Source organism: Peromyscus californicus, unplaced genomic scaffold (genome assembly GCF_007827085.1).
Source record: "Peromyscus californicus insignis strain IS unplaced genomic scaffold, ASM782708v3 Scaffold_17__1_contigs__length_78620276, whole genome shotgun sequence".
NCBI classification, from domain to species: Eukaryota; Metazoa; Chordata; class Mammalia; order Rodentia; family Cricetidae; genus Peromyscus; species Peromyscus californicus.
In genome coordinates this window covers 31,572,809-31,594,080 of record NW_026294469.1, presented here as the reverse complement: position 1 = coordinate 31,594,080, position 21,272 = coordinate 31,572,809, and the positions used below count along the sequence as shown (strand labels likewise).

General features: G+C 46.3%; 1 protein-coding gene across 3 annotated transcripts in view; it reads right to left on the bottom strand.

Moving 5' to 3' along the window:
- The window catches only part of Sh3rf2 (SH3 domain containing ring finger 2), a 108,150-nt gene that overhangs the window by 3,643 nt on the left and 83,235 nt on the right, over positions 1-21,272 (bottom strand). For all 3 annotated transcript variants that reach the window (XM_052742090.1, XM_052742089.1, XM_052742091.1), the window contains 4 exons: positions 14,865-14,956; positions 13,290-13,460; positions 5,521-5,765; positions 1,450-1,808 (listed from right to left, as the gene is read on the bottom strand). In XM_052742090.1, coding sequence (XP_052598050.1) covers positions 1,450-1,808; positions 5,521-5,765; positions 13,290-13,460; positions 14,865-14,956 — 867 coding nt within the window. The remainder of the gene's footprint in view (positions 1-1,449; positions 1,809-5,520; positions 5,766-13,289; positions 13,461-14,864; positions 14,957-21,272) is intronic.

Sequence of the window (21,272 nt, the reverse complement as noted above, 5' to 3'; positions counted from 1 at the left end):
CGAAATTCTCTCCTTTTTGTCCCCAAGTTTCCCATACTTTCTGATTCTCACTGTTTGCAGTGGGAGCTTGGGACTTCGGAGTTTGGGGGTTGTGTCTGATGACTTGGGATATTGGACAACTGGGTTATGGAATCCTTTAGATTGCACGAACATCGGAAGTTGGAATAGACACTCTCAAACCTTCTGCCATTCACCATGAGCTTTTCCAAATGCATTTCTGCACAAGCTTCGTGGAAAGAACCTGGGCTTTCCTATTGGATACAGATGTCAGCTGTGTGGCTTTGGGCAATGTCGTTTAACTCCCCAAGCCTCTGCTTCCTCATTCTAAATGAGGATGAAAATAATACCTACCTCAGAGGGTTGTTATCGAGGTTTAATGAGATGGAACACATGGAATTCTGTGCATGGTGTCTGTTAGCATATTTAGTAGTTAGTAAAGGCTTAACAAATAGGAGGGAACTCCATCCCATCCATTTTGTAGGGAGTGGGTGATGGTGGGACGGTGGTGAGGATGGTAGTGAGGGGGAGATGACTGATGAGTGTGGTGATGCTCAGTAAGCTGAAGGATTGTGATGACCATCACCTGATTCCTTTAATGTCACCTTCTCCTTTTCATCATCTCTCTTGTTTCAAGGATCTTATAAAAATCCATGTCTTCTAGCACAAAAATCTCCAGACTAGATGCTAACAGATCTGATGAACATCACAGCTGTCCCAATAAGTTAGCAGTTAGAATTATCATTCGATGTGACTTTGACGTCACTTAGATTCTCCCTTGTCTTAGTTGTTCCTGTCATCTCATGAAAAAGTATGTATCAAGCCCGGTGTAAGTACCGCACGTTTTATATAATGTCATCTCCAAGCCCTTGCACGGCCATTAGACTTTTAGGTTTACTTTTATTTACCTAACATTTTTTTAGATTTATTTTATGTTTATAGGTGTGTTTTGTTTTGCATGTCTGTATGTGCACCATGTGTGTGCCTGCAGAGGTCAGGGGGAGGCATCAAATCTGGAACTGGAGTTGTGGGTGGTTCTGAGTCACCACAAGGGTGCTAGGTACTGAATCCAGGTCCTCTATAAGAGCAGTAAGTACTCTTAACTGCTGAGCCATCTCTCTAGTCCCTATCTTATTATTTCTATGAATAGGCAAATAAGTAAATAATGAATGAATCAACAAAGCCCCAGAAGGGTGAAGTGTTTTGGCCAGAGGCACCTAACCAGAGTGGTAATTCAAATCAAGTCATGTTTTCTCCAGGCCATTTCTGGATCATAAAAGAAGCATGTGTCAAGGGAACGAGGAGTATGTTTATCAAGGAGAAGGTGTGAGTGGGTAGGGGTGTGTTGTGTGTGAAGATCTTATTGGCGGCTGCCAGTGTGGTTGGCAATGTCCGTGGTGTGCAATTCTGGGAGGCTAAAGGGTCAGGCTCCCAATGTCACTCCATTCCTACCTTTTCGATGCCATTTTTTGAATTTTCTGGTTTCACTAAGATCGAGGGTGGGGCCGACGCAGGCGGCTTGGGTGGCGGCTCACTCTTGACGGGCACTTCTTTGCCTTCCAGGATGAGGGAACTGCCTGCCGAGTGACTCCTGGTCTTGCCACCTCTGCCGATGCAGGTCGGGGCAGGCTCCCCAGTGGAGATGGGTTTAGACCCCACGTCCACCATCATGGGTGTTGGGGAAGAGGTCATTCCCTGTGGCCGACAGAACTGGAGCTTCTGAGGCCGGATCACCACGGTGGGACTGCGCCTGAGGGATCCCACCGTGAAAGTGGGGATTCCTGAGTGGACTGCTCTCTGCAAGGATCCATCTGGGGGATGAGAGAGCAGGCATCAGCAGGTTGCATGTGGGCTGGGTATGCAACATGTCCCGATCTCCCAGAATAGACAGGTAAGGGCTTTCCTAATGTGACTGGACTCACACACTCCTGGGGTCTTTCAAATGTGACTTATTCTTTCTTCTTTTTTTTTTTTTAGTGCTATTTGCTATTGCTGGCAGCAGGTAAATGTCTAGCTGAATGCTGTGTGAGGTATCTAAAGGTGTGCTGCTTCAATTTACGAGTGTCTACCCCCCCCCCCTCCCCCCGCACCTTCTCTCTTCCTCTAGCCCTTTAGGATGGCTAGGGAAACAGACACACCAAGTTTCACAGTGAGAAGCAGACACAGAGGCTGGCAGACTGAAGAAGAAGAAGAAAGCGAGGAACACAAAGTGAGCAGACAGCAGAGAAGGAAAGCTGAAGAGGGAGAGGAGGCCACCGCCATTCGCTTGCTGAAGAAATGGTTAATAGAAACTTTAAGTGTGGGGGTGGGGCAGCTGAGAACACTACCTGGACTCATTGTCCGCATTTACTTCCTGCTCAGAGAAGGTTCCCAACCACAACGCAGACTACGTCTTATGAGATGTGCAAACTGCCAGATGTTTACTGGCTGTCACTATTATGTGACGGACAGAGCAATGTGAAAGTCCGACAGTGTGGGTTTGTGCCTTACTGAGACAGTCCTTTCTCAGTTAATGGAAACCAAGTCCTCCCCAAGAGACTCTAAGGAGGAGGTCCCATCCCTTAGGCGTAAGTTCTATAGATGACCAAGGAAATGGGAGGCTCCTTGCCTTTGGAGAAAAGACTAGGAGTTACTCTTGCAAAGCATTGTGGGGCCAGTCTCAAAAGGTCTCCAAGCATTTGAAGAACCACACATTATTGATGATGGTCTTTCCTAACAGTTCTTGTATACATTTTTTCCCCTCCAAGACAGGATTCTCTGCATAACAGCCCTGGTTGTCCTGGAACTCACTCACTCTGTAGCCCAGGCTGGCTTTGAACTCAGAGATCTGCTTGTCTCTGCCTCCCAAGTGCTGGGATTAAAGGTGTGCACCACTACTGCCCAGCTTGGACGCATGTTTGAATCAAAGCCATAGAGGGCCTGAGCCAAGCCACACTCTGTGTTGTGGTTGTAAACCTTCACCAAGCAGGAAGTTATGGTGGACAACGAGCCCAGGTGTCTTCTCAGCGGCTGCAAGCATGTTGGCATTTGCTGAGTCTGACCTTCCCATTTACACATTTGTCTGTCCCCACCTCCCCCACAACAGCCCCCTGAGCTGTACCAGCCTTTGGAGACACTGACAGCTTCACCTGCCTCACCTTGGAAAAAGGGAGAAAAGACAGCTTCTGGAATTAGGGAAAGCAAAACAACACCAAGCAGACATGTCCTTGGCTTCCATGGATGTGGGGTAAATCTGGCTTCTTGCCTATCTGGTTAGCTGGTTAGTTTCCAATTTTCAAGAGATCTAATGCTCTTTTATTACATATACATACAACACAAGCAGTCAAAGCTCCAGGTCCATCAAGAGTTGCACAGCAATAAAGAGGCAGTGTATAAAAAAAAATTTGAGCAGCTGGGCGGTGGTAGTGCATGCCTTTAATCCCAGCACTCGGGAAGCAGAGGCAGGCAGATCTCTGTGAGTTCAAGGCCAGCCTGGTCTCCAAAGCGAGTTCTAGGAAAGACGCAAAGCTACACAGAGAAACCCTGTCTTGAAAAGCCAAAAAAAAAAAAAAAAGTGAGCTATCATAAGTGGAATCCAATTCTTTGTGTTGCTAAGTGGTCTAGACTGAGGGACCATTTCAACCCTAGACAAGCTCATGATATAGATGGACCAAAGATAATCTGCTTAGTTGTAATAGTAATGAAGTGATTTATATACTAATAATTAAAGTTACTTCACCAATAAAAAAGTCATGTTCTCAAGAGCTTGTTATGTGGTAGACACTGTATGGTTAGTCTATTCGGTAAATCTGACAGAGATACTATGCCAATATTGTATAACATAGGGAGGATGACGAGGTGGGTATTATTATTTCCATTTTACAAATGAGGAAAATAAAGAGGACAGTCACTTGTACAAGGCTGTTATGGTGACTAATCGGTAGGGGGCAGAAAGAAGGGGCTGAAGGCTGAAACAGGAGGTACGGGTGGGTATGAGAGACCATGGTAGTGCCATGGTGGGCTTCTCCTGGCCCCAGCCTCTACTAGGCCTGAGTTTCAGTTCAGTTCAGTTTCTGTTTAGATCTCAGTTTCTGTTTCAGTTTCTGCTTTTGATAAGGCAGGGAGGGAGATATTGCATATCAGGCGTGATTCAGCACTTACAGCCCCAGCCAATCAGAAACATACTAATGTGGCCGCTGCTTGCTTAGCCAATCATGTTTAGGATGACCTCATCCCCTCCTGGTTGTCTAGAAGAGGAGCCTGTGAGCTTCTCTAGGAGTTGTTGCCATTTTGTTGTGTGGCTGACCCTTGCATGCAGGAATTCTTCTCTGGAGAAATAAACGCTCTTGCGTTTGCATATGTGAGTGGTGGTCTTTTGTGGGGTGGTCTGTGGACCCTAACCGGTACAGTTAGAGGCTGTGCAGGTGAGTGAAGACCCTTGATCTCTTTTGTTCTTGGGGACTTTCCCTTTCGACATACTGTTGCTTGTGCTACTCTTCTGTCCTGCAGTGTTGGTTGCATCTCATGGTTAGTCATCTGTTGAGATGGCAGCAGAGACTACAGGGCCAGTTTAAAGTTGGGGATGTAGAACAAATCGTATGTCCCACGCTTGGATCGTGGCAGGAAGGAATCCTTCTTGTTTTGTACAATGAGGTTTCAAGATCTTTTCTGAATTCCCTGCAAATGAAATCTCATGCAGAAGTTTAATATGTTGAGGTATTAACAACAGCATGGTGTTAATGATAGATCTGCATGTACTGCTAAGTGCTCAGTGGAGATGTTATATAGGGAAAAAAGAAAGTCTTGGAACAGTGCACAGAGTGTGACTAGAAGGTGTCTATCAGTCTTAAAAAAATTGGGACCTGGTGGGTTCAGGATGTGAGTCTTACTTTTGCATAGCCTTAAAAAAAAGTCTCACCGGGCGGTGCTGGCACATGCCTTTAATCCCAGCACTCGGGAGGCAGAGGCAGGTGGATCTCTGGGAGTTCGAGGCCAGCCTGGTCTACAGAGTGAGTTCCAGGATAGCCAGAACTGTTTCACAGAGAAACCCTGTCTTGAAAAACCAAAAAAAAAAAAAAAGTCTCTGCATGTATTACATAAATAACATAGTAAATATAAAAATATTTTAAAAAATTAACATAGTAGAAAACAGGGGTTCTGAATGCTGTCTTTAGAATCTTGTCTTCTACCCCTAGGCCCCGCCTGCTCAAGGGGTGTCTCCAGACCACAGTCTGAAAAGCATTGAGCCAGCCACGTCAGTCTTCAGCTGGTCTTAGTAAGAAGCAGCACCCCCTTGGCTACAATGCAGTCACACGGTGCCACTCAGTTTGGTATCACCCCCTTCACCATGTATGTATGAGTGGACCCAGACAGTGGCCTTCAGTTGGTCTAGGCTACACTCAATAAAAGCACTCATCCCTTGGGACTTGAACCTTTGCAGAGGCTCAGCTCAAAACCAATTGTTTTTGTGAAAAGCTTCCAGTGTGTCCCAGTTGGAAGCCCCTTCATTTACCTCTAGGCACATACCTCTCTGCCACCACTTACTCTTTCTCATGCTGTTCCGCCCTTTCCGAAGAGACCCTTGTCCCGAAGTCCCTGGGCCAGGTGGGCTTCCCGCAGGGTTAACCACGGCAGTAGGCACAAAGACAGATTTGAAGGGTCTGCTTTGCCGGGGATCACCTTCTGAAAAGCTACCCTGGGAGGACACAGAGGAGGTGGGTAACGCCCATGCGGTGTAGACAGTAGGGTTCCGAGAATCTGGAAAACTAGACGTCTTTCTAGCTGTTGAACTGTTTTTTTTTTTTTTTTTTTTTTAAAAAGAGAAGAAATGGAGAAAGAAAATGTTCAGTCAAGAGTCCCATTTCTTTTTTTAAACAGCTCCCAACCGTATGAATGTAGTCACTCTTAACCACCCACACCCACTCTTTTGTCACCCACAGACCTGTCTAAGTTGATCCCACCTCCCTGCACCTTAATAACCATGTGAGTCCTGACGGCAGGGGGAAGGGCTCCTGAGGTCCTGGTGGAATTTGCACACCCAAACTTCATTTTTTCCATATAGCTCTGATCACCCCTCTCCCCACACTCCTTCAGCCCAAGTTCAGGGCACAGGCCTTACACGAACTCACTGCACTTTGCTCGTTTTGTTTATTAAGTCTTTATTTAGTAGCTTTCCCACTAGATGCGAAACCATTTGAAGGTGAGGGTTTCTCCGACTCGTTCTACAGCCTCCGTGTTCTGCACGGACTGCTGATTAATGTGTGTGGTGAGTGGCTGCTTGAAGTCTTCCGCACTCCTTCTAGCCATTTAGGTTAGCATATGTTGAGTGCTTACTGTAAGCCAGACACTGGCCGGATACTCCATGCATATTAAGGCGAGTTCTTCACAACAGTTTTCCAAGATAGCACCGCTATTGCTATGGCTTTATAGATGTAAAAAAATCATATAGTTTATGGGACTGGAGAGAGGGCTCAGTTGGTAAGGTGCTTTCTGTGAAACCATGAGGGCCCAAGATCAATCTCCAGCATCCATCTACAAAAAAACCAGCCATGCTGGGGGTATTTTGTAATCCCAGTTCAGGGGAGGTGGAGACAGGCAGGTCCCCGGAGCTTGCTGGCCAGTCAGCCTAGCCGAAATGTTGAGTTCTAGGTTCTAGTGAGTGACCCTGGCTCAAAAGACAAGGTGTATGGTTCCAGAGGGATGACACTTGAAGTTGACCTCTGGCTTTCACACCCACTTACACATACATGTGCATTCTCTTACACACACACACACACACACACACACACACACACACACACACACACACACACACACACGGCGGTCATGGGGTGGGGGAAAAGAGGGGGAAGAGACAGATAGACAGACTGACAGGGAGAGAGAGAGACAGAGAGGCAGAGGAGAGGAGACAGGCAGACAGAGACTCATGGTTACTTGTCGGAGCAACTACCAGACTGGAAGTCTGAAGCCAGGTCTGCGCCAGCTCTCAGCCCTACTTTTGAACTATACCAACTCCGGGGCTAGTTATAGAGACAAGAGAAAACTCTGTCTTGCACCTGAAATAAACTTAGGCAGCTAGTAGCCCTGAAGTGACTTTGTAAGATGCTAATGCTTCAGCCTTGGGCTGTGATGTCATGAACAGACTAAAGTTTTATAAACAGCAAGCTCATGGCCACTGTTTTCAGTCTGCAACCCCTGTGCGGGGCATGGCAGGAGCTGTTACTTGATGTGTCTTTCTCTCCCTCTCAACTGGTCCAAACCTGGCATCTTATCTCCTATGCGCAGTCCATCAACCACTCCATCACTCTGTTGATTAAATAGCCCCTGATAATTCCACAGAAATAATGAACTCCACCAGGGCCCTGGTGTAGAAAGCCCTTCTGGTGTCCTACCCCCCCCCCCCCACTACCCTCCATGGTTTTCTTTAGGCTGTTCCCCTCATTCCTCCTCTTTCTCTTTTTCTCTCTATTTTGCTTATTAAGAAGCCAAAATGTGTATTACAATTATGAGTCAGTGTTGCATGAGGTAGGCAAGCTATTGTTTAACTGTGGTCAATGCTACTCAAGAAACATACACGGCTAAGGGCCCTAAGAGCTGATGCCTGCAGCCAGGGACCTTGAATACAGAGCTGTCAACCTTCTCTGGTCTCCATGGTGTGGTCAATAGAGAGTGGAGGAATCACTTAGTGAGAAAACAAGTCTGTATTCTAGAGATGAGGCCTAGGAAGTGGTGAAGATCTCCAGCAACTAACTGGCTTCCATAGCAGAGTGCCGCTGATCCATCCGTCTTCTGAGCAAGAGGCCTCTAGGAGTTACTTGCTGCAAAGTGCATCGGCAACAGGCAAGACTAGTTCTATTGGTGGAAGTATTACTAGTTCCCAAATCGTTTCCAGCAGGAGCAGCAGAAGCAAGGTCCATCTTACTCCACCAGTCCCTTCTTTGAATGACTGTTGACGGCACCGGGGATAAGCTCAGCACTGGGCTCAATTCCAGGAACTCCTAAATTGTGATTTTTCCCATCCAGTGCTGACTCCCTCTTTGTCTTTTGGCAAAAAGCTTAGCACTTAGCTAGCGTTTTCTTCCAACATCAAAGCACTTTGCTAACATGTATTAATTAATCCCCAGGAAACCCCAAACCTGAAGACATTATGATCCTTGCTTTCCAGAGAACACTGAAAGACATTCTGGGCTTAATTGGGAGGAGTGGATATTCTGGTTTGCTTTGCTAACAGGTCCCTGTGTCCCTTTCTGTCTGTGATATTAGACCTTGTCCTGTTTTCAAAGACAGCATTCCACACAGCAGTTTTGTTGGTCTTGCCATGGGAAGCAGCCTCCTACTGAGAAGAAATGTTGAACCTTAGCCATCTTTATAGTATCTGTGTGGGGAATGAAAGGCCAGGCAGTGACGGCCCCTTGTCACCTTCCTCCACCCATAAGGCACAAGACAAGGCAGGCATACTTGTCTGTGAAGGCTACAGTAAAGAACCATCCTGCCTAATTACATAGAAGGGAATTTATTGGGAGTACAAGAGCCAGGTGGAAAGGACCTGGGAACAGGATGCAAGTGGGCAGCTTAAGGTTCCGTGGTGGATCTGAGGCAACAGTATGGATCAGATGTTACTGCTGGCTTCACCATAATAACTTCCAGCTTCCCTTCCTGGATCCTGTTTTAAAGTTTCAAATAGGACTGCAAGATTGGCCAAGTTAAGCTGGCATGGTGGCACACACCTGTAATCCCAGCACTGGGGGATGGAAGCAGGACGATACGTATCTTAGTTAGAGTTTCTATTGTTGTGAAGAGACTCCAAGACTACAGCAACTCTTATTAAGGAAAACATTTAATTGGGGCTAGCTTACAGGTTCAGAGGTTTAGTTCATTATCATCATGGCAGCATGCAGGCAGACATGGGGCTGGAGAAAGAGCTGAGAAACCTACATCTGGATCCTCAGGCAGCAGGAAGAGAAAGACTCTGGGCCTGGCTTGAGCATTTGAAGCCTCAAAGCCCATCCCCAGTGACGTATTTCCTTCAACAAGGCCACACCTACTCCAACAAAATCACACCTAATAGTGCTACTCCCTATGAGCCTATAGGGGGTTATTTTCATTCAAACATTAAGGAACTCAAGATCAGCTTTATCTATAAAGTAAGTTTAAGGCCAGTCTGGGCTACATGAGATCCTCTCTCATGTACTACCAACCTTCAAGAAAAGAAAATTAGTTGTGGGTGGGATGAGGAGAAAGTTGAGGACCACCGCCTACTGAGAGCACACAGGACAATGACTCAAGTGGATGTTGGTGCTGTTAAGGAGGGGTTTGGATGCTGGACAGATGGACACTTGACAACTGCTCTGTAAACCCTACATATGTCTTCAGGGGCAGGAGAAGAGACTTCAGGGAAGCAGAGGTTTAGCTGTGGTTAATAAGAGAGCTAGACACTTTGGAAGCTGGAGTATTTTTTTTTTTCCACTATGGGCAGTTAGAAAGGCCAACTTATTGCATTTTAAATAGAAACCTTGCCAGTTTTGTCATTTTTTTTTTGCAACATTCTTGCTGTGTAGCTCTGGCTGCCTTGATATCTACAACATAGCCCAGCCTTGTCTCAAACTCATGCCAATCCTCTTATCTTGCCTCCCAGAGCACTGGAATTATAGGCATGTGTCACAATGCTCAGCTCTGGTCAGTTCTTAGCTGTAGTTAATCCCTAAACTGTGTCTCAGTGTGTCAGGGCACGATGCTAGAAAAGCAAAGGTTTCAGTGTCCAGGGGACACCTCACGTCTCTGAGCCCCGGACTGTTGGCATTATACACTGAAGGCACTAAGGGCACTACAGAGTCATCATTGTAGATGGGAAACAAAGAAAGCAGGTGTCAAAGAGCAGAAAGGGGCCTTGCAGGTGCGGTCCAGCCTACTGGGTTCTCACGTAGAACCTGGTAACAATAGCAGCAGAAACAAAGGTGACAAAGGACAGTATGTTCCAGTTCTGAGGACTGGGAGGATGAAACATAACACACGGAAGGGTGGGTAGGACCAAGGGCTAGGTGTACCCGGCTGGACACAATTGGCAAATGTCATTCACCTCTAAGGTGAGTGAGGACGGGAGCTTTCTTCATATGAGAAATAGACCGTCAAGGAAATAACACTCAGATTCTCTCTAACCCAACAGCACGTAGGAACAGAGATTTTTGTTCTTCTTGGGAATGCCCCTTCCCCATGAGAAAACCATGCCCCAACCTTAACACCTTGTGATCTGATAATGTTCGGATTTCTGCAGACTTGGAGACAGCCTCAGCTCACTGTCAATCTGTTAGCACTGGAACCCCACCACTGTCCGGCATGCAGCCGTTTCAGAGGGGTGAGCACAAACCTGCATGGCCTACTTGAGGGCACCGGCTGTCTACCCAAGAGAAAAATCAAGGACAAGAGAATGGAGGCAGGAGCACTGGTAGGCTGGAATCCCACATGCACACAGTGACCACACATCCCAATTATCCCAAGACACTGAAGGCTTTCCTCCGTTTATATTTCCTCAGAAATATTCATGAAGAGATGGCAAATAGATGATCGCTCTCATTCATACTAATACTTTGGTGACTCATCCCAGGCTCTGGGCTAAGGCTGATATATAAGCAAAGACCTTGGCAGTCTGATCCTACAGAAGATCAGCATCCTCCTTGCCCCTCACTGCTCTTTCATGGTCATTCCAAATTCTTTCAATACCTTCTAGCTTTTGTTCACCTCATCAGACTCTACCACCCCTGGCAGGTGTTGCAGTCACCTACCCTCTAGGTCTGCCTCTCCTCTTATTCCTTGAGGATTTTAGCTTCTGGCTGCCTTATTAGTCTCTTGACACCCCATCACACCACAATGATCTCATCTAATCTCATCTAATTAACGGCTTTAAATAGCATCTCAAGACCAGGGCTCTCTCCTCTTCAATACTAGACATGTCTACTCAGTGGCTCACCGGCACCCTTACTTGTGTTACTAATAGGCACCTCGCACTTAATCGGCTGTGAAGTAAGTGTTTGCTTGCCCACAGCTCAAACCCAGCTGTTAGTGTTTTCATCGCTGTCATCCAGATAAAAGAGACACTCTCTTTTGGTTAACCAGAGGGGAAAAAAACCTCGCCTTCACCTTGAATCCTCTACCCCTTCATACCTGATATTTAGTGTGAGAAAACCACTGATGCCTCTAGCTTTAAGGTGTCTGTGGAATCTGCATCTTCAAATTACCACCACATATGCTGACAGCGTGATGACTTACCCTCTCTGTACGATTGTTAGGGTATTCTCTTAGCTAGATTTTCTGTCTCTACTCTTTCTTCTCTACAGTTTATTCTCAACCCAGCAAACAGAGAGATTATGGTTAAACACAGGTTAGATCATGCTACTCTTCTGCTCAAAACTCTGCTATTAAGTTAAAAACCAAACCCTTTATTATGACCTAAGAATTCTAGATGACTTGGCCCCATTTACCATTCTGACCTCATCTTCTCTTGGTCTCCCTCTCATTTGCTCTTGTCCAGTCTAGTTGGTTTTCACGGCAGGTACATTCCTACCCCAGGACCTTTGAACTTGCTGTTTCTGTGGCCTGGAATGTACGTCTCTTCAAGATCAGCTTGGCTTACTTCCCCATTTCCTCATTCTCCTTTTTTCTTGGCAAGGCCATATCCTTACACACACATGTAGGTGTGTGCATGTGTGTGTTTTATTTACTAATATTTTCTCAGGTCCAGGAAAGGTATGGTATCCGACATATAGTTAACATTAAGGGACTGGAGAGGTAGCTCAGTAGTTAACTCGTTGTTCCTACAGAGGCCCTGAGTTTGGTTCCCGGCACCCAGATGGTGGATCACAACTATCTGTAACTCAGGCACCAGGAGATCTGGTGCCCTCTTCTGGTCTCTGAGGGCACCAGACCTGCACACAGTGCACATGCGTGCGCGCAGGCAAAAATGCTCATACATATAAAATCTATAAAAACATTCAATACATATGTTTGAGGAGATGACAGCATCAGTTTTAGTTTGCCATTCTCCCAACAACTTCTAAGTACCTTACATTGAAAGGAATAGCCATGATGTTTTGTCCCAACTTCTGTCACGTTAAAAAAAAAAAAAAACAAACAAACAAGAAAACAAACAACAAAAAAAACCCTTTTCATGGAGCTCTGATCCTTGAGGATCTCATCTTTGTCTGTTCTCTTCTAGACAGGGATCCTTTGCCTCACCAGCTAGTCATGTGGAGGAAATGCTATACATGAAGAATGGAGCCTTTTATGGAACCCAAACCTTCTAAGCTGTGTCTCCTTTCCTCGGTGGCCACTCATGGCCTCAGTGTAGTCTGGTGCACGTCGTGCTCCCTTTGTCCTTTGTGCTCCACAGGTAACCACCCCACTTTCTCAGTCTCTTCCACACTGCAGTCTCTTCTTTCATCACCAAGGTTTCCAACCCTCCTCCAGACACAGTGCTCCACCTAAAAGAAGGTCTGCCAAAGCGGCAATGGGACCTTGATGCTCACAGAGTCTGTCCCTTTCCTGGAGTTCGTGACCCTTTTATGTGTCACAAAGACAGGGCTTAGTGGGCGACAAGGGCCTTTTTGCCTCATAGCTGGGCAGGAGGAATCACAATCAGTCTGAGGACTGTGTGAATTGATGGGCACAGCGTGAAGAGGCAGGACAACCCCCCATCAGTGGCACTGATTAGGTATGTCACAGGGAAAGCTAAGAGGAAGGGCTCCTTCAGGGTAACTGGTCTTTGATCCGGGGCATGGCTGGACAAGTACTGAATCCATGGAAATTCTGCCTCCTACTTGAGTGTCCTGAGAACCTTCCTGAGATGCTCCAGGGAGGCATTTGGTCACATTTTCCAATTAGTCGGTCAATGGTATTGTTTTGGTGTCAGATGTGATGTGGGAAGTCTGGGACTGGGCCACAGAAAGCTTCAAAGGCAATCCTAAGCAGGCTATTTCACTGCATATCAGTGCCTTCATCTGGAGAATAATATACGCCAGGTGCTTTGCATGGCCAGAGAATTAAATGAGGCAAAGCTGGGCGCTGTGTTTCACACCTGTAGTTCTAGCACCTGGGAATCTGAGGCAGGAGGACTGTGAGTTTGAGGCCAACTTGGCTAAGTTCCAGGCATGTAAAAAAACAAAACAAAACAGTGAGACCTCTTGGGGGGGGAGGGGAAGTTATAAATATTTTGTGTGTAAGTTAATGGGATACGAAGGCAAAAGCTATTTCTTGTCTTTTACTCTATTAAAGGCACTGGGTCCATCCTCAGTTCAACCCACAGAAGGGTCCTGGAGATGTACCTGAAAACAGGGATGACATAGTCACTTGGAAAGATGCCAGCTCGCCCCGTGACTAAGGAGAGACCCCTCAGCCAGCCATCTTGGTACTTCCCCAGCACCCTGATGCCTTCTCCTTTCTGCAGGTCCAGCTCGTCAGGTCCGTGGGCTGAGTACGAGTGCAGGGCTACACACCTGGAAACACAAGGAATTCGTGCATAAGGGAAGCGGAGGAGGATGCTGAGGAGGGCGCAGAGCTGAGGAGGGGCTGGGGGAGGCCAGTCCCTACAGCTCACCTGCCAGCACCTAGCAACAAAAACCATTAAAAATGGAAACTTATCCATGGGAAGGCAGACAGGAGTGGAACCACCTGGCTGACATGCCAGGGGACATCCTGCCTTCGTCTCTCCACTCCATAGGGCACCGCATGGCTGGAAATCAGACAGGCCACCGTGGGCACCGTGACAATGGGGAACTGGCCTCCAGCACATTAGAGACTTGAAGGACAGGGTCAGTGGGAGAGGGGTGTGAGAGTCTACCTTAGTGCTTTCTCAGTACTGTCTGTTGCTGTTCTGAGGACAGCAAGGCTCCGGGAGACAAGAGTCATCACAAAAGCCTCTCCGAAACCCTCTGCGGGACTGCGAGGAGGGCTTTGTTTGACTTCTCGGAATGGCCTGGGAGATAGCTGGATGCCAATTGTAAAGTGTACGTTAGGAAGTCGGAGGCAGGGGTGATGATCCTTATTATTTTTGCATGCAGTGATTCCACTGGCTGGACAGTAGGTGGAGGAGAATGGGTTTTGTATCATGGAAAAATGTGAGTGAGGAGAAAATAGACACTGTATTCTAAAGTTCACATAGGAGTCAGGGAGGTGGCGTCCAAGTATGAGTCACGGACGTGAGGACACTGGGGAACAGTGAGGCTGAGGCTGAGGACATGAGAACAGCTGCCTCATGAGAGGCATTAAAGGAAGAACTTGATTGCCTTGCTGGATTCAGGGTCACTTCAGCCAGGCATGTCCAAGCTTTTGACATTGTGACATGATGTTGTCATCTACAAAATTTATGCCCAGAACTGTATAATTGAGTTTATAAAAAATAAAAAAGCAAAATAGATCTGATAATGTTTTGTCAGCTTATGATTTTGTGTTGGGCTGTATCCATAGCTCTGTTTGGTCTCATGTGGCATGTAGGCTGTAGGTTAGACATGCCTGGTAGTCCTTTGAGATCCTAAGGACTGGGAGACACCCCTAAACTCCTTATCAAAGTGGATCTTATTTGCCAGTGTTTTTCTTACCTCCAATGCTGAGTTTATTTATTGTTTTTTACTGATTATAGTAAGTCAATATTAATTTATGACCCAATATTTTAAACCTGAAGGGAGACAATAGAGACCGCTCAATATTCAATCTCCTAGCAATGCTGTAGTTTCTAATCTGCATGTTTCTCATCTGTGCTCATCACCATCAGTGGTGGAAAAGGAAGTGGGGTTAGCTGTTTGGATGCTATGGTTTGGGCATGGAGACTAGGTGGCAAAGGGTTGTAAAGATGAGATCTCTGTGCCAGAGTTGGAGGAGGGGGTGCTGAGCTTTTTACTCACATGTTAGCTGAGAGGTGTTGCTGGGAGCTGGGCACACTGACCATGGCTGTGGAATGTCCCAGGGAGGCAGGTGCAGGGTGAGATGTGCTGACCTATATAGACAGAAGAGACAGCCAAACAGAACCAGTGAGCACCCCAAGCCAGGTAGGTGAACAAATCACAGAGCAGCCAGACACACAAGACAACAGCCATGCCCAGCACAGCCCACCCAGCCGTTTCTCTGGATTGTGGCCTTGGGTAGAGTGAGGTGGAGCAGGTGTCTTATGGCCTGTCCAGGTAGTGTTCCTGGGCTGAGTTCTCAAAGGATCGCAGCAGAGTATGGCAGGGTGCCAACTTAGAGCCTGCAGAGCTATAAGCTTCTCCTGTCCCACCCCACCCAGCCCCCGTGTGAAAACCTGTGCGTTTAAAACGACAGGACATCTAACAGAGACTCAGGACTTAGCTCGCCCCCCCCCCCCCACTTTGAAGCGCCTTGTAAGTATCAGCAAATTTAGTCCTTACCAGAGGTAGCTTATTAATCCCCATTTTTTTTTTTCATCAGAAAAAAGCTGAGACACTTTAGGGGGACAACAGTTACTTAACTAGGGCAAGCACAATTTAAAATGAAGTCTAGGATATGAGCCAACCTGCTCATTCACTCCTGATAGTATTCACACACACACACACACACACACACACACACACACACACACACACACACACACACACACACGTCTTAGCAGGGTACTCAATAACTTACAGAACATGAATCTGAAGCCTTTTCATTTCTTCCAGCTAAAACCAGAAGAGCAATGACAGAAGCCTCGGAACTCTGCCTACTCTTCTAGGATTCTTCCCAATGTCTAACAGGCTGATGTGCTTAAAGAAAAAAGTGTGTGTGTGTGTGTGTGTGTGTGTGTGTGTGTGTGTGTGTGTGTGTGTGTGTGTGTGTGCGTGCGTGTGTGTGTTTGTGCGTGTGCACGCGTGCATGCATGCACACACAAAAGTGGAGGTCAGAAAACCATTTACAGGAATCGGAATCGGTTTTCTCCACTATATAGGTCCTGGAGGTACAATTCAGAGCTTAGATCATCAGGCTTGGCAGCAAGCACCTTTACCTGCTGAGCCATCTCATCAACCCTTACCTTGTCCCCCCCCCCCCCACCCCACTTCTTTCTGTTTTGAGACAGGATCTCTCATTGGGACCTGGGGCTTGCTGGCTATGCTAGGCTGGCCAGTCAGTGAGCCATCTCTGGGATTACAAGTACACACCACTACATCTGGGGCTTTTATGTGGGTTCTTGGGATTGAATTTGTCTTCTCACTTGTGTGGCAAGCATTTGAAAGGCTGAACAATCTTAGAATATTTTTCCTGCTTCCCCTTTCCAACCTCACCTTCTGTCTTAGTTAGGGTTTTTATTGTTGTGACAAAACACCATAACCAAAAAAACAAGTTGAGGAGGAAAGGGTTTGTTTGGCTTACACTTCTATGTCACTGTTCATTATTGAGGGAAGTCAGGACAGGAACTCAAACAGGGCAGGAACCTGGAGGCAGGAGCTGATGCAGAGACCATGGAGGGTGCTGCTTACTGGCTTGCTCCCCACGGCTTGCTCAACTTGCTTTCTTGTAGAACCCAGGACCATCAGCCCAGGGGATCACACCACCCACAATGGGCTGGGCCCTTCCCCACCAATCACGAATTAAGGAAATGCCCTACAAGCTTGCCTACGGTGCTGATCTTATAGAGGCATTTTCTTAATTGAGGTTCCCTTTTCTCAAATGACTTTAGCTTGTGTCAAGTTGACATAAAACTATCCAGCACAATCGACTTCTTGGCAACCTGACACACAAACACATCACTGTTAAGCCACAACCTTTCCTTTTTTGTTCATTCCCTAAGGTGACATGTTAATACCAATATCACAGTATAAAACATTTTATAAACTTAAAACGTCCCACAGTCTTTACAAATTCAAACACTTTAAAGTTCAGTTTTGTTTTTTAAATTTCAAAGTCTCTTTTACAGCCTAAAATCTCTTAAAATTTAATCTCTCAGCTGTGGGATCTCATAAAATCAAAAATAAATTAAATACATTCTTACTTTAAGAATGAAATACCAGGGCACAGTCACAATTAGATCAAAGCAATGTCCACTATCTTGAATTCACTCATAATCTTCTGGGCTCCTTCAAAGAGATTGAGTCACTTCTCTAGCCCTGCCCTCTGCATCACACACAGCTTGTCTTCCAAGCTTGGGCAGGATTCACTCCCCACAGCTCCTGCTGTTCTCGGTAGTCATTCCATGGTTCTGGCATCCGTGGTGATATATTATGCACCCCAATAAAGATTGTCTGGGGATCAGAGGACAGAGCCAGCCACTAAATTAGACATAGAAGTCAGGCAGTGGTGGCATACACCTTTAATCCTATCACTTGGGAGGCAGAGATCTGTCTGGATCTCTGTGAGTTCAAGGCCACACCAGGGTACTAGAGAGAAACAGAACCAGACAGTGGTGACACATGCCTTTAATCCCAGGAAGTAATATGGCAGGACAGGTATATAAGGTGTGTGGAAACAGGAACTCGCTCTCTTGAGGCTGAGGATTTCGTAGAGGTAAGCTAGTGGGTGGTTGTGTTGCTTCTTTCATCTTTCAGCTTTTACCCCAATATCTGGCTCTGGGTTTTTTATTATAAGACCTTTTAAGATTCATGTTACAGGCATCTCCAATGTGCTGGGGGTTTTCTGCTGTACCTGGGCTGCACTTTCACCAATACCCTCTCATAGGCTCCCTTTATGGTGCTAAGCCTTAACTTCTTTGCATGGTCCATTCAGTTCTGGGTCTTCAACTACTACTGAGGCTGCACCTTCCTCAATGGCCTCTCCTGGCCTCTCACAATGCCAAGCCTTAGCTGCTCTCCATATCCCTTTGTGCCTTCAAAATCAGTACCACCTGGGTGACTCTTGCATTACCAAGTCCGGCTACCAGCTTGAGGTACAACCTTGGCTACCTCTGGAACACAGCTTCTGTGTGCTCTCAGGAAACACTTCCCAGAAGATTTCACCTCATGATATTGCCCCCCTCCCCAATAGGTTTTCTCTGTGTAGCTTTGGAGCCTGTCCTGGAATTCACTCTGTAGATCAGGCTGGCCTCGAATTCTTGCCTACCTCTGCCTCCTGGAGTGCTGGGATTAAAGGCATGTGCCACCACCACTGGACACTGGTCTTTTTTTAATCACCAGTAATTTCTCAGCTCCAGCTAACCAGCATTGATTACACCATTAAAACAATGGTGATTTAGTGGTCCTGGTCTCTAGCTAATCACAGCTGATTCTTCAGCCCCAGCTGACCAGAACCACAGATTCTTCACACAAAGGGCCTGGTTGAATCTTTGCTTCCCTCTGAACCTTCACAAACCAGGCCGTCATTGTCTGCACTGCTCTCAACACTCCTGTCTTCAAATCTCCGACAAAACAGCTCACTGAACTCTTAATACTCAATGACTCTTCTAGCCCAAAGTTCCACAGTCCTTCTTCAGGCCTCCCGAAAACCTTGTCAAGTCCGTCCCAGCAATATCCCACAATCCTGGCACCAACTTCTGCTTAGTTAGGGTTTTATTGGGGTGAAGAGACTGCATGTCCTGGGCAACTCTTATAAAGGAAAACATTTAATCGGGGCTGGCTTACAGGTTCAGAGGTTTAGGCCATTATTGTTATGTGGGGAGCAGGTTGGCATGTAGGCAGACATGGTGCTGGGGGGGGGGGGGGTAACAGAGTTCTACATCTGGATCCGAAGGCAGCAGAGGCTACACCTCCTCATGCCACTCCCTAAGCATTCAAATATATGAGTCTATGGGGGTCCTTCTTATTCAAACCACCACACCTTCCTCTACTCCTATTCTTCAGCTCAGCCATGCGGTCTCTTTGGCCATGCTGTGTTTGTCCTTTACTCGCTCCTCTTTCTTGTTACTTCTATTTCCTATTAAAAATCTAAATCACAAATACATCATGTGCACAGCAAGTAGATATATGATTTTATGTACCACTTACATAATAGTATAGGGGATGTGTGCATCAATGCCACTCAACTCAGACTACAGATAGAAATTGGCGATTGTACTTAGCAGCTCTCAGCATCTTTCTCAATAGCCACATGGCTTCCCCCCCACCTCTAGAGCAGTGGTTCTCAACCTGTGGGTTGTGACCCATAGGGGTCGCATATCAGAGAGCCTGCCCATCGTATATTTATATTACACATCATAACAGTAGCAAAATAAAATAAAGTTACAAAATAGCAAGGAAATAATTTTGTGATTGGTGGTCACAACATGAGGAACTGTATTATAGGGCCACGGTATTAGGAAGGTTGAGAACCACTGCACTAGAGGTAGCCATAGTGATAAAATGTGAGCTAATCATTCCAGGGCTTTTCTGGGTAGCTTCTCCCACTCTGGTACACATCCTTGCACACGCTTCTCTGTTCTGTCTGCTGTGACCGTCGCATGAGAGACCACACAATAAGTGCATTCTGTGACAGGGAGGTTTGCTGTGTGTATTGTGGCTCCTGTCCCGTATTTCACAGCAGGAATATACCACCATGGGACTATTCTATCGTTTATATGTCATTTGGGCGGCTTTTAGTTTGGGGCTGTTATGAACAGTGCTGCTCTGAACATTCCTGTACATGTCCCCTGTGCCCATGGACAAGAGTTTCTCCAGGATATACACCTAGGAATGGAATTGATGGGCCGTAGGGTAGGAGCCTGTTCAGTTTTATTAGGTAATAACAAATTGTTTCCCAGTGTGGCCGTAACAATTTACACGTCTGCCAGCAACTGATGACAATTCCTGTTATTTTAGAGTCTTGCCAGCATGAGGTAACACTCAGCTCTTTAATATCTGCTCATGTGGTGGGGTGAAATGCTAGTTCATTGTGGTTTTACATTCACATCTCTGAAATGCCAATGAATTTGAGTTTATTCATTTTCCCTGTTTTCAAATGTTTACCGACTATTCTTATTACTTGAAATGCCTGTTCCTATCCTTTGTCTCTCCAAAGCCCTCGGGTTATTTATTATTTTTCTCATTAAGTTGTGGAATTCTATTATTTTTAGATATAAATCCCTTGTAGCTTGTATGTTTTATTATGTAGCATCTTTTGATGGACGGAAGTAATTATATAATATTTTGCTGTACAGTTCTCACTTTTAAAAAATCTTGGCCAAGATGCCTTTTAATCTCAGGGTCGTGAGGTATGCTTCTACGTTGCCTTCAGAAAGTTTTATGGTTTTACCTTTCACATATAAGTTCTTTAGTCCACACGGAATTGATTTTTGACGAGGGAGGAATCCAATTTCATCCTTTGCCCACATGGATACCCAATTAGCCCAGCGTTGGAGCTCATTCTTCGCTTCTGACCCGCGGAGCTGTTTGCCATAAATCACGTCTCCACACTGTCTGTTCCCAGGTTTTCTAGCACGTTCCATTGGCTTAAAAGAAGCTGGAGGTACGTATGAACACGGCTCGGACTTGGTTTTAAAGTAAGAAGCAGCTGATGTCTCATCAGCAGGCTTCAAGCCCCGCCCCAAACAAACCCCGCCCCTTCTCTGTAGACGGCCCTTTGCCCCTGGCTTTTCGTGGCTCTGTCTGAATGTTAGAGTTACTGTTTTGAGTTTCATGAAAACGAACTCTGGAGGTGTTGAATTTGTGGATAAATTTGGGGGGAGTATAACTACTTTAAGATATTGAAATATAGGTGTGATGGCACATGCCTATAACCCCAGCACTCCGGAAGCTCTGATTCGAGGATCATGTTTGAAGGCCAGCCGGGGCCTCTCCTCAACTCCCCGCCTATTCCCACTCCATCTCCTCTTTTCCTCTCTCCTTTCTTTCTTCCTTCCTTCCTTCCTTCCTTCCTTCCTTCCTTCCTTCCTTCCTTCCTTCCTTCCTTCCTCCCTCCCTCCCTCCCTCCCTCCCTCCCTCCCTCCCTCCGTCCCTTCCTTCCTTCCTTCCTTTCTTTTTATTTAACTGTTTGAGACAATGTAGCCCTGGATGGCTTGGAAGTTGCTATTTGGCCATGCCAATTGCCTGCTTCAGCCTCCTGAGTGCCACCCGTGGGCCACCACACCTGGACAAGACACTATTTAAAAAGAAGTACTGAGTTTTCCTGGCTAAAAGCATGACACCATTCACCATTTGTCTTTTTTGATACTAAGCGCTGCAGAAAACTTGACATTCTAGTGCCTGTCTGTAATCCGTGCACTGGGAAAGCAGAGGAAGGAGGATCAGAAGTTCAAGGTCACCGTTCTGCAGCAAACCAAGTTCAAGGCCGACCTGGGCCTGTATCAAAAAAAAAAAAAATTACATTTTAAAGCTTGTAACTTTACACCCAGTACTTGGGAGGCTGAGGCAGGAGGATTGCCATGAGCTTGA